Source organism: Bubalus bubalis, chromosome 16 (assembly GCF_019923935.1).
Source record: "Bubalus bubalis isolate 160015118507 breed Murrah chromosome 16, NDDB_SH_1, whole genome shotgun sequence".
Taxonomy (NCBI): domain Eukaryota; kingdom Metazoa; phylum Chordata; class Mammalia; order Artiodactyla; family Bovidae; genus Bubalus; species Bubalus bubalis.
In genome coordinates, this window is record NC_059172.1 from 53,281,845 (window position 1) to 53,297,173 (window position 15,329).

Consider the following 15,329-nt stretch of genomic DNA (forward strand, 5'->3'; position numbering starts at 1 on the left):
GTTTCCCCATGGTGGGTGGGGTAGGGAGAAGAGTTTGCGAACATCACAATGTTAAATTTTGTGCAAGCTACCTGAAAGATGCCAATGTGGAATTCTGTCATTGAGAGTATGAAAGGAACCCAGGTGGTCCCCTACACTCTCCAGTCAAGCAGACCTGATGTGTCCCGGACATGGCAACTGTGACCTACCCTCTGGTTCTCCTGTAAGTAGAACCCACAGGACAAGGCACGGGAGGGGCAAATGAATTCCCAGAAAACTCCGGATCCGGAACACAAACCTCCAGTGACAAATCTTCACTCATCTTGAAGCCGAAGTCACTGAAAAGACAAACGGGGCTTGTCAAGGCTGTTGGTTTACACACTTCAGGTATTTAAGCCCCTCCCGTGTGACATCCACTCTACTGCCCCACACCAGCTCTATAAATCACTTAGGGACTTCCCTGCTGATCTAGTGGTTAAGAATCCACCTTGCAAGGCAGGGGATGTGGGTTCGATCCCTGGTCGGGGAACTAGGATCCCACATGCCGCAGTGCAACCAAGCCCTTGGGCCACAACTACCAAGTTTGAGTACTGCAACTAGAGAGAGAGACTGTGTCCTGCAACAAAGATCGCGCATGTCACAGCCAAGATCCAACAATGCTGAATAAACACCTAAATATGTACATATTTAAGTTACTTAACGTGTCCCTTTAACAAATACTCATTTTTTTACACCAGTACATTTCAGAAAAAACTTTGTATCAGAGCCATAATTGGAAAACCAGTATCCATGCCGTAAACAGACAAAAACAAGACAGATCATGATATCCAAAACAAAATAATACTGCATTTTTTAAGCTAGATCCAGTTCCCGAACCGAAGACTCTGTGCCTGCCCTCTTTTTCATTAAAATGCATCAGCAAATGTGAAAAGTTTGCTGCATCTTACCCAGTGAGACTTTCTCCTTGACACTATTGGGAGAATTAAAAGAGAAATTTAAAAGAATAGTCTTTGTTCTAAACTAAGGATTTGCTGTTATTTAAGACCATGTCCATTTACGAAATAAAATCACCCTGGCTTCCTCCTCACGTACTTTGGGACTTAGTCCTTTAGTCCATGAGACCTCCTGCTTGTGGGGACCACATCTCTGCCACGCCCACCTGCTAGCCGGGTAAAGCCCTGGGGTAGGAAGCAGGATGGAGAAGGCAATGGCACCCCACTCCAGTACTCTTGCCTGGAAAATCCCATGGATGGAGGAGCCTGGTGGGCTGCTGTCTATGGGGTCGCAGAGAGTCGGACATGACTGAGCGACTTAGCAACAGCAGCAGGAAGCAGCCGCCCGGGTCTAGTCTTGGCTCTGTCCTGTTACCGCCTGTCAATGCCTGAGCTGACAGCTCTGAAATGAGGCAGTGGTGATATGTACTCCCCGAGGTCTGGCCCTAACCATCATCTAGAAATCCAAAGGCATTTTCCAGGTTGGTGTGCTTTACCCAAAAGGTTTCATTGACTCTATTATGTGTAACACCTACTACAGGGAAGGTATTAACAGGGACACGGCAGAGCGGTTCACGTGGACATTGCACCACAGTCCACACCAAACCTTCAACACAGAATTACTCAGAAGGGCAGAGCTTCATTACTGTACCGAACAGGTCCCACTTGTTAAATCAGGCAAATGTTTACGGAGTGGCTGCTTTCAGTCTTTTGGGAGACTAGGCAGAGCATTAATTACTCCAATAGCCAACTACCCTTCATAGGCAGTTTCTTCAAACTGTAGGGCATAAACTAGTGAGCCTGTGAAAGCACATTGGAGGGTCTGGACCTGCTTCCTCCCCTCCCCACAAAGAACAGAAGACTGCAAAACTCATCGCACTTGAAAGTAAGCCTTAGCTCACAAAACTTTTGTTTATATAGATGTGTGCCTGTGTCTACGTACACAAATACATATAGGTAAAGAGGTATACCATAAAATACACTGCTTACTAGGGACTGCAGTCAAGAGTTTGAAATCCACTCTTATTGGCAACATTGGAGAATATAAAGATGTTAAGGAAACATTTGATGCTTTCAAACTGTGGTGCTAGAGAAGACTCTTGAGAGTGCCTTGGACAGCAAGGAGATCAAACCAGTCAGTCCTACAGGAAATCAACCCTGAATAGTCATTGGAAGGACGGATGCTGAAGCTGAAGCTCCAATACTTTGGCCACCTGATGCGAAGAGCCAGCCCACTGGAAAAGACTCTGATGCTGGAAAGATTGAGGGCAGGAGAAGAAGGGGGCGACAGAGGATGAGCTGGTTTGGATGACATCACCGACTCAATGGACACGAGTTTGAGCAAACTCTGGGAGATAGTGAAGGACAGGGAAGCCTGGCGTGCTGTAGTCCATGGGGTCACAAAGAGGCAGACACGACTGACTGACTGAACAACAAGAGCAGCAAATTATAGTCTCCTCTTTCCTATCAGTAATCCCAGGAAAAACACCCATTCCTCCTCCAAGGTACCTACATCTTTCCATCTCCCATTACAATTATTTGTGTGCATATTGTTTATTCTACATTCTCAGGCAATGCCTTAGATATTTTACTCAAGGACTAATTAACAAATATCCATATGTATGTATATTTACACACACACAAATATACATATGTGCATGCATGCGAAGTTGCCTCAGTCACGTCCGACTCTTTGCAACCCCATGGACTGTAGTCCATCAGGCTCACTATCCATGGGATTCTCCAGGCAAGAATACTGGAGTGGGTTGCCATGGGGTGGGTTCCATTTCCTGGGATGTTCTTGACCCAGGGATCGAACCTGTGTCTCTAGTGTCTCCTGTATTGGCAGGCAGATTCTTTACCACTAGCACTACCTGGAAAGCTTACATATATATATATAGACACATACACACACACACACTCTTATTTCAGATAGAGAAGCAAATTTCCTTGAAAATAGGGCTCCTAAGGAAAAGGAGTTATCCACAATGGAACCTTCAGCATGTTCCTTTCTTGGCTTGCCCTTGTGAAAATAAATCCCAGAGTAATCTATTCCTACATAAATTACTGCAGCATGCTTGGTTGGGGGAGGGGGGTGCTCACACCTCCATCACATCACACGGCTGAAACAACCAAATGGAAAAACCAACATAAAAAGTGCCCAGCACAGCTCCTGGCTCCTAAGAGCTGCTTAATAAATACTTGTTTCCTGCAAGCCGCTCCCTCTCTTCAGGGGAAGGCATACGCCCCAGCCTGTTGCCCACACTGCTGAGGGACCAGAAGAGCACTCGGTCCCTGGCGTGGATGGACAACCAACCATTCATAGTCCTCTCGGGTGCAGGAGCAGTTGGACACGACCACTGGCCGGTCAAAGTCTTCTCCGTTAAAGCACGTGGCGTGGGGGGTCCTCCGTTTGAAAACAGTCTTGTGCCCCAGCAGACACTCGTTGCCCCGCTCATCGGATGGGGACCACAGCTTGTAGTCGTTTTCTGTGCAAGGGACCCCTGAGGAGGAGGAAACGTAGAATTACGGGCATGCCCACGTGGGGTTTCCTGTCCCACCTGCCCCCCGTGGCCCGGCCACCCACTTCCCGGGCCTCTCGCTGCCGCCCAGCAAGCGTGCAGGCCCCTGGAGCCGCCCTGACCCTCTTGCTGGCTGGCTCTGGGGCCAGGCAGCACCTGCCTCTAGTGTCCCCAGAAACACAGACATCCACCTGAGAAAGCGGGGAGGGAGCAAGCCCCCCTGGCGCTCACAGTCTAAACTTCTGAAAGATTTGAGCAGATTCTCCAGTTTCCTTTAGAACCAGGTCCCCAGAGGTGTTCGTCTCTGGGGAGTTAGGTCAAGGCTGGACTCCTGAGAGGTGGCATCACTGAGGAGTAGTGTTCCCTGTCAGATTCCCAAGACGGCATGGACGCATCTGTAGTGTGGCCCATGAGCAAGAGAATCCACTGTTACTGCTTGGAAGGTGCAGGACCTTCATGGAAGGAGGCGGAGAACTGGTCAGACAAGCTGGTCATTCCATCTACCCACATCCACTCAAAATTTAAAAAGAGTGGTTTCTACAAGAATTCCAAAGTACACCAATGTCTATCCTAGCAGTTTATATCTTTTTTATATGTGTGTCTTTGGTTAGATTAAATGCTGCCTGAAAAGATTAACTACTGTCAACTCAACGCCATCCCAATCAGCAAGCATTTATTAGGCCCTGACTGATAAGGCCATCAGGCCGTCCAGTGGGTAGAAGATAAAGATGCACAGAGCAGGTTCTTGTGCCTAAAGACCTATGATCCAGTTGATGAGAGACGGCACACAAAGCATGGCAGCTACAAATCTATAATCCAAGGTATAAAGAGTACACGTCTGTTCTGGACACAGAGAAGAGGGCAGAGGTCCGGATGGGTTATTAGCAGCCAAGTGCATTGGGTCCTGATCCATAAAAAGGATTTCAACTAGCAGAAATTGAATGGGTAGCCCACAGAGCATTCCAGGCAACTGGAATAACATCAGCCACGGCAGAGAAGGAGCAGAGGGCAGGGTTACGTGGGGCCAAGAAAGAAGAAGGGTGCTGCGGAGGTTTACTCCCCCTGCTCCCTTACTGGCAGGTCCTGGGCTGGACCAGCAGATGGAGACGAGATCCCAGACAGCTGTGAGAGGACCCTACACCATTAGGCGAGTCTACCCACCGAATGTGCCAAACTGGAACTGCTAGTTTGGAAGAATAGTTTTCAAGCATTTATTCGTTCACCTGTTCAGCACACATACACCTAAACCCAGCCTGTGCCCATGACTGCACAGGAAATGAGGATATAGAGAGCACATGGCCCTGTTAAGAAGTGCCTGAGTAACTGCCTCTGAATCTCTTGTTTACTTAATGCATATGTGCTGTCGTCAACGGATTACAGACCCTTCTGAGAATATCTAAGCTGCTGCTGCTGCTGCTAAGTCGCTTCAGTCGTGTCCGACTCTGTGCGACCCCATAGACGGCAGCCCACCAGGCTCCCCCGTCCCTGGGATTCTCCAGGCAAGAACACTAGAGTGGGTTGCCATTTCCTTCTCCAATGCATGAAAGTGAAAACTGAAAGTGAAGTTGCTCAGTCGTGTACGACTCTTAATCCAAAAATGAGAAGACCTATGTATACGAATAGCTGATTCACTTTGCTGTACAGTAGAAACTAACATGGCATTGTAAAGCAACCACACTCCAATTGTTAAAAAAAGGTACTTCCATGAGAAGGGCTAAGGGGGCAGGGGCTTACCCAAGGCACTTGTGGCATTGACCTGGAGGATCAGCCAGCTGTGGATGTTCTCCTTGTTGGAGCCGAAGATGGTGAAGACAGTGCTCTTCTCACCAGGCTCCGTGAGGAGCCCGTACACAAACACCGGCTTCTCCGAGAAGACGAACGTTTTCCAGGTCTCCCCTTCATTGGTGCTGTACCTGCCCAGATGTAAGAAGAGGATCCTTGCAGTTAAAGTCTGGGGGCAAGACCTTAGTTTCCAGATAACAGTCACCTGTAGCAGGAACCGGGGCTCCTTGGGGCAGCGGCTGATCCCGGGACAACACCAGGGAAGTTTAAGGTTGTGACAGAAAGCAGGGAAACGCTCAGAGATTGATGCTGTCGATGCGAAAGGAAACAGGAGCCAACTCCATGGGGCTCCAACTGGCCAGGGTGGGACAATGTGAACTTAAAAAAAAAAAGAGAAATGATGGTAACAGATAATACAGTGAATGAAAACAGGGCATGGGTCTGTACATGATAAAGAAAAAAGGGCAGAGAAGGGAAATTATTATATCACAGTACTACCTAATAATTGTTAAAAAAAAACAATGACAGAATGAGAAAAGTGACTGTGCTGTAACCCTATTGCAACAACCAAGTCAGACAAGATTATCTCTGGATGCTGAAAACACTGGGTAAAAGAATGCTGGGCACCGGAGCGTCCACATGGACTAAAGGTACCAACTCACTCACTGCAGAGGAGGAAACATAATTTACAGCAGATGATCGGAGTCACAACTCTTGCAAATTTAGCAGCACTCGAAGTGGGACAAGATCACCTGATGTCATGTACCTCTCAAAGCACTGAGGATGACGCATCATTTAGGCAAGAGTCCATGCAACTGGATGAACTGACAATGTGGAATGTTCTATGTGACAACTGGCCTGGAATCTTCAAAACATCAAGGCTATCAAAAACCAACCAAACAACCCAAGAGGCAGAGGACTTGTTATAGATTAAAAAGAGACTAAAGACAAATGCAAACCCTGAATGAATCCTAGATTAGAAAAAAAATCAACAGCTACAAATAATATAGGACAACTGAGAAAATATAACAGTCTGTAAGTAATACTTATAGTAATGCCATCATCATTGGCATTGGACAGCATCACCAATTCAATGGACATGAACTTGGGCAAACTCCAGGAGATGGTAAAGGACAGGGAAGCCTGGCATGCTGCAGTCCATTGGGTTACGAAGAATCAGACATAACTCGGTGACTGAACAACAAAATAAGTCATACTAAGTTCATGATCATTTTCTTGGGAATGATAACAGCATTCTGACTGTGTAGGAGAAGACCTTTATTTATTTAAGATATGTGTATTGAGCTATGAAGGGGTACAATATCTGCAACTATTTTTCAAATAATTTTCCCCAAAACAGAGGGATAGATGGATGGAAAGATGGCAGACAGGATAAACAGATGACAAAAGCAAAGCAAACAAAACATTAACAACTGGTGATTATTACACGAAGTGTAAGTGAAGGTAACATGAGTACTTTTTTACACAACTTTTACAACTTTTCCCATAGTCTCAAAAATTAAAAGCTGGATGAAAGTGTGTCCTGAGAAAAGGCAGACTACATCAGAAAAAGTGTGCAAGCCCTCTTGGGAAAAAAAGCAGCACTGAATTCAATGTATTGATTTTAAATTAACTTTTGTATTAAAGAGGAGGAGGAGGAGGAAGAGGAGAGGAAAATGTGCCTGGTACTGGCTTCATCACCCAGCAAGCTGGTGAGATGCTCACCATAAGAAACCTCTCAACTAGACTGGGCTCAATTAGGGTCACAGAGCTGCTGGATTTCTGAAATCCAATTTAAACACAGAACTTTTCTTTCACTTTTCTCAAGTTTTTGAGATTTTACTTTTACTCAGGATCTTAATACTTGATGTAAATCTTTATGTCATTCAATTCAAGCACTTCCTCTTGAGATTACTAAAACTGGTACTTCTGCAAGAAGACTACGGGTTAAACCATGGTTGTGGTGGGGGTGGGGTGGGGACAGGGCAGAGACGACTGAGCCATCTCCTCTATAGATCTTCCTAAGAGGGGAAATTCTCTTCCGGCTGACATGCTTCTGGTTTAAGCTAACCTGAAGCAGATAAGGAGATAAGTTAACTTAGTCTCCTTCTTGCAACAGGGTGATGAGCTAAAGGCTTTCAAGCTCAGTCACATCTGACTCTTATCGACCCCAGTTGCCCACAAGACTCCTCTGTCCATGAAAGTTTCTAGGCTAGAATACTGGAGTGGGTCACCATTTCCTACTCCAGGAGATCTTCCCAACCCAGGAATTGAACCTGTTTCTCCTATGTCTCCTGAATTGCAGGCAGATTCTCTACCACTGTGTCACCTGGGAAGCAAAGGCTCAGTAGCATCTTTAAAGCAACCGGAACCCGCAGAGTTGGTCTATCAACCAACCACGATGGGACCTATCTCTCTGCTCTGTGATCACAGTGGAAGTCTGTCTACTTGCACACCATGCAGGTAATTCTGTTGAATAGCTCCTCGAACCCTAGATAACCTCAGGAAATGAATCATCCCATTTCTTGAGAAGTCCCCAGCAGACTCTGACGACAACATATTACTGAGACTAAAAGCAGGTGCTCACCTGAGTGCAGCTTTGTACTTAAGAATAAACTGTGCCTTTAGAAAACAGTGCTTTTCAGAATTTTGAAGAAAGGGAAGTCACGTCATCAGCTCAACAGTTAAGGGATCATCTATTCTGGGCTGAATTCTGATCTCTGAAGGAGAACTTGTGTTAGTGAAGTGAAAATGACAAGAACCTTGCAAGAAAACAAACCAAGACATCTTTATATTCCTAACAGTCATGGAAGAAGATGTAGGGCCTCGGCCCTTAAGAAGGGAGAATTCAAAACATTCAAATAAAATACAGACATAATCTCATGGTCAAAAGTCTCAAAAAGATGAGACTATATACACAATGATGATAAAAATATAATATAACCAAGATACACTAAATAAGGGATGCAGGGGTAGAAACTCAAAACACAAATCTATGGTTCCACAGAAAGGTCCTGATGAGCTCAGACTTTTCAAGAACATATCCAAGATGAGAATAGAGTCATATAACCAAGGGCAAAAACTTAAAGAGCTGTAGCAATCTGCTAATTAATTATAGCTGTAATTCTTCACACTAGTAATCTGCAGGAACAGTGACCAAACAGCTCAAACTCAAAATAAGCCAAAGATAACACTTCAAATTACCAAAATAATTGGCAGATTAGTGGGCAGTGGGACATGGGTTGGTTACCCAGCAAGTTCTAAAAAGAATCAGAATGGAATGGGATCATCCATCTGATGGTTAATGGTATAAAGAGCAATGACAGAGAAAAGCAGAAGAGGTTAGTCAATTTCTATGTTGGGTTTATCTTTATTAAGGAGAATGATCTTCAAACTGGACAAAGCAGGAAAAATAAAGGAAGTTACAGGAAAATGAATATGAAATAAAGCACATTTGAGGGAACTGAAAGATTTAAAGGAATGATTGCAAAGTTCCTTTTAATAATCTCTAAAAAGAACCACGAGAACAGATAAAGATCTCAAAACTAGATGAGAAAAAAGTAGTTTTATTTCCCTTAAGAAGAAAAAAGTGGTTTCAAGAATGGACTATGAAACAGCTGATTTGAGAGAACTTAGATAGGAAGGAAGGTGGAGCTGGGAACACACACGGTCGGTTTCACACACAAGTCACAACAAACGAACCCTGTTTCTTTTTCTCGGAGTTAATTCTTGATTTGAGAACAAGGTAATGATAAGGGTTTACTTTTCATAAGGATATTCGTGGCAGTGGGCTGAGGGGACAGTATTGGCTGGGGAGGGGCATGTGGATATTTTCTAGGATGATGGAAAAGTTCTCCATCTTGACATGCAACCTTCAGAATGGATGAAATGGTGTATTTAAGATAAGAGCATCTCATGGTGTGTAAAGGATATCTCAATTAAAAACATAATTTAGTAGGAGCTACCAGCTTGAGAAGGCTGTCAAAGTGTAAAAACAGTTTTAGGTTTTTATTAACAGAAATCAAGTCTCTAGGATCATGTGGGTATCAATGCCAATGGGATGTGTGTTTCAGGCTGCTGGAGGCAGATCGGGCCCCCTCATCTTAAAGCCCTGATAGTGTGAGAAGGACCCAAGGGAGAACCTAGAGGGTGCAGATTCAGGATCCTACAGCACTGCAGGGAAGGAACTGGGGCTGTCTACCGTGGATGGGAGATGCTCTCCGCAGAACAGGGAGGGGTCCTCAAGCATCTGAAAGGCTTTCAGGAAAAGAGGAAATACCTGTTGGGTGCGTCTCCTGGAAGCAGAGCTGAGCCCACCGCATAGAAATGGGAGTGAGGAAGATTTAGGCTCTCTCTGACCTGAGAACTTCCACTCGTAAGGGAACGGATAAATAAATAGAGAGCATGAACACATGAACAACAAATTGTCCCAAGGTGAAACAGAAGCTTTTTATTTTTCAATTTGGCGAAGTCTCCATCACTAGAATTATTCAAGCAAAGACTGGGTGATCATCCATCACTGATGACAGGCAATTCCTGCAATGGATGGCAAAGACGGAACTAGAGGATGTAATGTTGCCAGATTCCTGCTGTGCATCTCCCTGTGGACATCCCATGGCCAGGTCAGTTCACCCTGTCCAAATCTGCACTCATCCGGCCGACTCCTTTTCCTCTGCTTTTCTGTGAATGATGTGGTCATCTTGACCTGTCACCGGCCCCACCCCCAGCCCCTGCAAACTATCTGGTCAAAAAGCAACTCCTACAGACTTAGTCCTGAAAATGCTTGGTCCCCATCTAAGCAACATCTCTCACCTCCAGTCTTGGTCCTTTGAAAATTCATGCTCCTGGTGGCTCAATGGTAAAGAATCCATCTATCAATGCAGGGGACATAGGTTCGATCCCTGGTCTGAGAAGATCCCACATGCCTTGGAGCAACTAAGCCCATGAGCCACAACTGTTGAGCCTGTGCTCTAGAGCTCAGGAGCCACAACTACTGAGCCCTTGAGCTCTAGAGCCCATGCTCCTCAATGAAAGAAGACACAGCAATGAGAAGCCCAGACACTGCAATTAGAAAGTAGCTCCTGCTCACCCCAACTAGAGGAAAGCCTGTGCAGCAACAAAGACCCAGCACGGCCAAGGGAGGAGGGTTCAGGATGGGGAACACATGTATACCTGTGGCGGATTCATTTTGATATTTGGCAAAACTAATACAATTATGTAAAGTTTAAAAATAAAATAAAATTAAAAAAAAAAAATTTTTTTAAACCTTAATGCTCCTCAACCTTGCCAGAGCCATCTTTCTATACAAGCCATGTCATTCTCCTATTTAAAACCCCTGAAGGGACGCCATCACTTCAAAAGCAAAGTCCAGTCTCTCTGGTAAAGCACATAAAAGTCCTGGGAGTCCTGGCCCCTTCTCACACACCCACCTCAGGCCTCACACCTCCACCCTGAGATGTACATTCTATCAACACTGAAGACTTGCACCTTCCACTGATTCATGTTGGTCTCCTCTCCCCTAAAGCTCTTCCTGACCCTGGGACAGTACCCCAGCATTGTTATTTACCCTTGAAGTCTCAGCCCAAGCTTCCTCTCCTCCCAGCAGCCTGCCTGGCCCTCCTTCTGTGGTTTCCCCTAGGACCCTACGCTCCCCTCTGCTTTATACCTGTAACCAAGCAAGACCCCATGATGCCTCCCCCAGGCAAACCCCTCCCCCAGGTTCTCTGCTGCAGTTCCTTTCTGAAATACCTAGATAAGAGTATCTGATGCACATTTCCTGAGCTGTTTTCAGTTCAGTCAAGTTCAGTCACTCAGTCGTGTCCGACTCTTTGCGACCCCATGAATTGCAGCATGCCAGGCCTCCCTGTCCATCACCAACTCCCAGAGTTCACTCAAACTCATGTCCATTGAGTCGGTGATGCCATCCAGCCATCTCATCCTCTGTCATCCCCTTCTCCTCCTGCCCCCAATCCCTCCCAGTATCAGAGTCTTTACAGATGCTAAAACTACCAGCAAATGGAAGATGTTAATGACTTGATGACAATGAGCGTAGCTACTGGAGCCTAAGGATGGATAATGTGAACCCCTGTGACATCACACTGTTACCTCAATATCAAGCAATCAGAGAACTTTGCAGGGCTGGTGTGTATGTGTGTCTCTGTATGTGTGTCTGTCTGTGTATGTGAGTGTGTGTCTGTGTGTGTGTGTGTTCTCAGTTATATCTGACTCTTTCAACCCTATAGACTATAGCCCAGCAAGCTCCTCTGTCCATGCAGTTCTCCAGGCAAGAATACTGGAGTGGGCTGCCATTTCTGATCCAGGGATCAAACCCGCATCTCTTCTCCCCTGCAATGGCAGGCAGATTTTTAACCACTAATGCCACCCAGAAAGCCTCATCTGGTCTTTACACACTGCTACATTTAAAATGGATAACCAACAAGGACCTACTGTATAGCACAGGGAACTTGTCTCAATGTTATGTGGCAGCCTGGATGGGAAAAGACTTTGGGGGAGAATGGAATATGTATGGCTGAGTCCCTTCATTGTCCACCTGAAACTATCACAATATTGTTAATCAGCTATACTCCTACACAAAATAAAAATTTAAAAAAATGCTCTCCTGAAACCCATCAGGGAGCTCAAGCTTCTTGAGCACTAGTTGTCCTGGACTCCTTGTCTGATGCCTTACAATAAATGCTGCTCTTTTCTTCCCTCAATGTCAGTAGATGGGCAAGCAGACCCAAGTTTGGTTCAGTAACATACCTACTTATTTAATGACCTGATTTTTCAGTATCTTCTACGACAGCTACCATTTATCAGGAATAAGACTTCTTACTCACTTTTCTGCCCCTGGCACACAGAAGGGCATTAATTAATATTTATGTTAAAGGAAATTAAATGAACCGCATTATATACATATATATATATTTTTATTTTTTTTTTGGACCCCATTTGTCAATTTCTCAGCAGTTAAAGACTGATAAGAACACCTCCTCCTCTATAACTCAAGGGGCTGAAGAAATCACATGGGGGTGAAAATGAAGTGGGGGTGACTCTCAACCATCAAAGTTACTATGAGATCAGGTTCTACAACCAAACAAACTGGTTATCTGCCACCTCCCACATTCTGGAACTGTGAGGCTGCTTGCAGAACTCAGGTCTAGAAAAGACAGCTGCTCTGCTGGGCGGAGTCTTTGCAGTGGCTTTTCAGGACTCACAGAGGAAAACCCAATGAAATCTGAAATCTCCTATGAGGAAAGAGGCTTTGGGGAACGTCCAAGGTATTAGTAACTACTGATAATATCCTTATGCTGATAGGCGAACCACCAGGAAGAAACAAACTGATTGTGTCCCTCTAGATCAGACCGACAAGCTAGGGTTTGGGTTTGTTTTTGGTCAGAGTGTAAAAACACAACACCCCCCGCTCTCTGAAGAACACTGATTCTACACAAGAAAGACCTGCAAAGGCCTGAGCAGGCTCTCGGTGGCAGCATGCTGAATGAAGGGCTGAGTGACTCCCAGAAGACATGCAGGAGCAAAAACAAGCTGTTCCTCCTCTTACTCTCAATTTCAATTAACAACAACAAAGAAAACAGCCTCAGTGGAGAATCTCAGCAGAAGCTGAAACAAGTAACTGTAAACTCTCAGTTAGCTGTGCTAATTAGGGAGAGAAAGACATGAATAATTTAAAAAAAAAAACAACCAAAAAAAAAAAACCCCACCTAAACTTAATTCTTTCATTAAGCAAGGTTCCAACCTCTGTTCCACTAAACCTCTTACTCGAGTTAGATGTTACCCCTTACTCCCTAAGGTTTGCATCAGAAAGCTTGTCCCCCAGTCTCTCCCTCCAGCTGGTTCAGAAACATCTCAGAGCCACAGTGGGGCTGGCCGGCTCCCAAAGGATGCCTCACTTAACCTCTGTATCCTCTCTTCCTAGAACAACAACTGGCTTCTCATGGATATTCAACAAATGTTTGTGCAATTGACCTAAAATGATGCCTAACAGAAATATGTTCAATTTCTGTCCAGCGTGAACCTGAACTCCTGACAGTCACATTCTCACCAGGCTGCACACATCTGGGGGCCCTCCGCTATCCACATCTGCATTCCAGGGATTGTCATTTACCATAGAACACCACAGAACTGCCCCAGACCCCCAGGGGTTTGTAAGACTGTTATGCTACCCCACCTCTTCCAGTTTTATTAACCAGGAAAAAAATTAAGCAGCACTGGAACACTAAGTGTGCATGACCTATTTATCGAACAATCAAACATTTACTAAGTGCCTGCTAGCCTGCGTAGAATAGAAATCCTTGTCTACAAAGACCGTATTAATGAGTTGAGGAATTCAGGCATATGATGAAAAGGTAACTAACAAATGGAGGCAGTATGTGCTGAATGCCAAATCAACGAGACAGCTGCCGATAAATGCCATGAAACGCGAAGGAGGGAGCCAAGGCCTTGGCTGGGGACACCAGACTTGGAAGGATCTAAAACCCTAGACCAGCAACAGAAGTCCAGTTGAGTCAGAAGGAGCCTCCACTCACGTGGTTTAAAGATCTGAACTAATTACAATAGGATTTTCTGCTTCTCTTCTGATGAGGCTGATAGCACAGAGGTCAAAAGCAGAGAAGCAGGAGAAGCAAGGGAAAAAACCAAAACTCTGTGAGCAACATACAAATGCCAGGTGGCTGCACTACACAGGTTTTGGCCCAGCTCTGGCTGATATTTGGGACGCACGCACCTGTCAATACGAGGCCTGAACATATTCTCAATTTGCAAACGCGTTATTTGAACCACACCTACAGACACCTCCAAATGAGCTGGGCAAACAAAGGAACACCAGAGAGCCCACCTCCCACATGTCTACGACCCCAGAGTCATTGTTCAATGTCGGCAGAGGGCCCTGTGACCTCCTGGCAGCACGTCTCATTTCCGGATCGTGTTTTGCTGCAGCTAGCTAGCAATGACTCTGCGTCCCCTGAGCACATGTGCACCGACAGATGGTGTAAGAGGACCAGAATCACGTTAACTGCTTCAGAAAAGCTAGTTTGGAATGCAAATATAGTCTGGAGGAGAGTTAAACAGGGAAAATCAGGAAGTGTGTCTCTGCAGTCTGACTGCCACACACAGAATGAAATGTATTCCCAGGCGGTCAAACTACCACGGAAGTCCCCTACCATACTCCTCCCAGGGTGTCCTGGATGTCACATTGTGTATTTATGTATCTTAGTGGATCGACTCCCTGAGAGTGGAGGAAAACATCCTATTTCTCTTTAGACACACGTCACCCAGCACTATCAGTGCTAGAGAAATGTGAGAGATGGGAATTAATAAATTAATGGATAAACAGGGACTTCCCTGGAGGTCCAGTGATTAAGACTCCATGCTCCCGATGCAGGAGGCATGGGTTTGATCCCTGGTCAGGGAACTACGATCTTGCATGCCACATGGCATGCCAAAAGGAAAAAAAAAAACCACATGCTACAGAAAAATTAATGGATAAATAAATGATGACATGAAGGTGGGAAGCAGGTGCCCTCTGACTGTCCTCCTCTTTACAAACATCAATCTGAACGTGGACACAGCATGCTGCGTACAAAGAGGGCTTCTTCTGACTCCTGGCTCTCAGGCAGCCTCAGACCAGAGCTGCACAGACTAGAGAGCAGCCGAGTGAACGGCAGAATGCCAGGACTTCGGTTCTCCCTGTTTCTTGGAGGCCAGGCTGCTCAGCACAAGTCCAACTACCCACAAGGGAAAGAAACCAGCTGTTAAGATCTCTTTTTTCAAAGCACCCACCTCTCTGTCTTTCTGCTGGTCCTGTTTCTAAAAGGAGTAAAGGAAAAGAAGGCTCTCTTCCTTGCATTAAATGAGATGATTATAGAAGCCCTCTCCTCCTCCTCCAGCAATCTGTCTTGTGAATTCAGCCCCATAACAAGAAGAAGTGAGAGCTAGTCTGCCCCAGCCTAATGTTGACAAAATTAACCTTTGTCACAACTTGGACAAAAGTAATGAAAGAACTGGTCCTGATAACATCAAATTCAAGAAGGCAGAG

The 15,329-nt window shown here is 45.4% G+C and overlaps 1 protein-coding gene across 6 annotated transcripts in view; it reads right to left on the reverse strand.

Moving 5' to 3' along the window:
• Positions 1-15,329, reverse strand: part of SORL1 (sortilin related receptor 1) — a 168,934-nt gene that overhangs the window by 77,711 nt on the left and 75,894 nt on the right. For all 6 annotated transcript variants that reach the window (XM_044929604.2, XM_044929601.2, XM_006044879.4 and 3 more), the window contains 3 exons: positions 5,228-5,406; positions 3,289-3,475; positions 189-317 (listed from right to left, as the gene is read on the reverse strand). In XM_044929604.2, the coding sequence (XP_044785539.2) occupies positions 189-317; positions 3,289-3,475; positions 5,228-5,406 (495 nt within the window). The remainder of the gene's footprint in view (positions 1-188; positions 318-3,288; positions 3,476-5,227; positions 5,407-15,329) is intronic.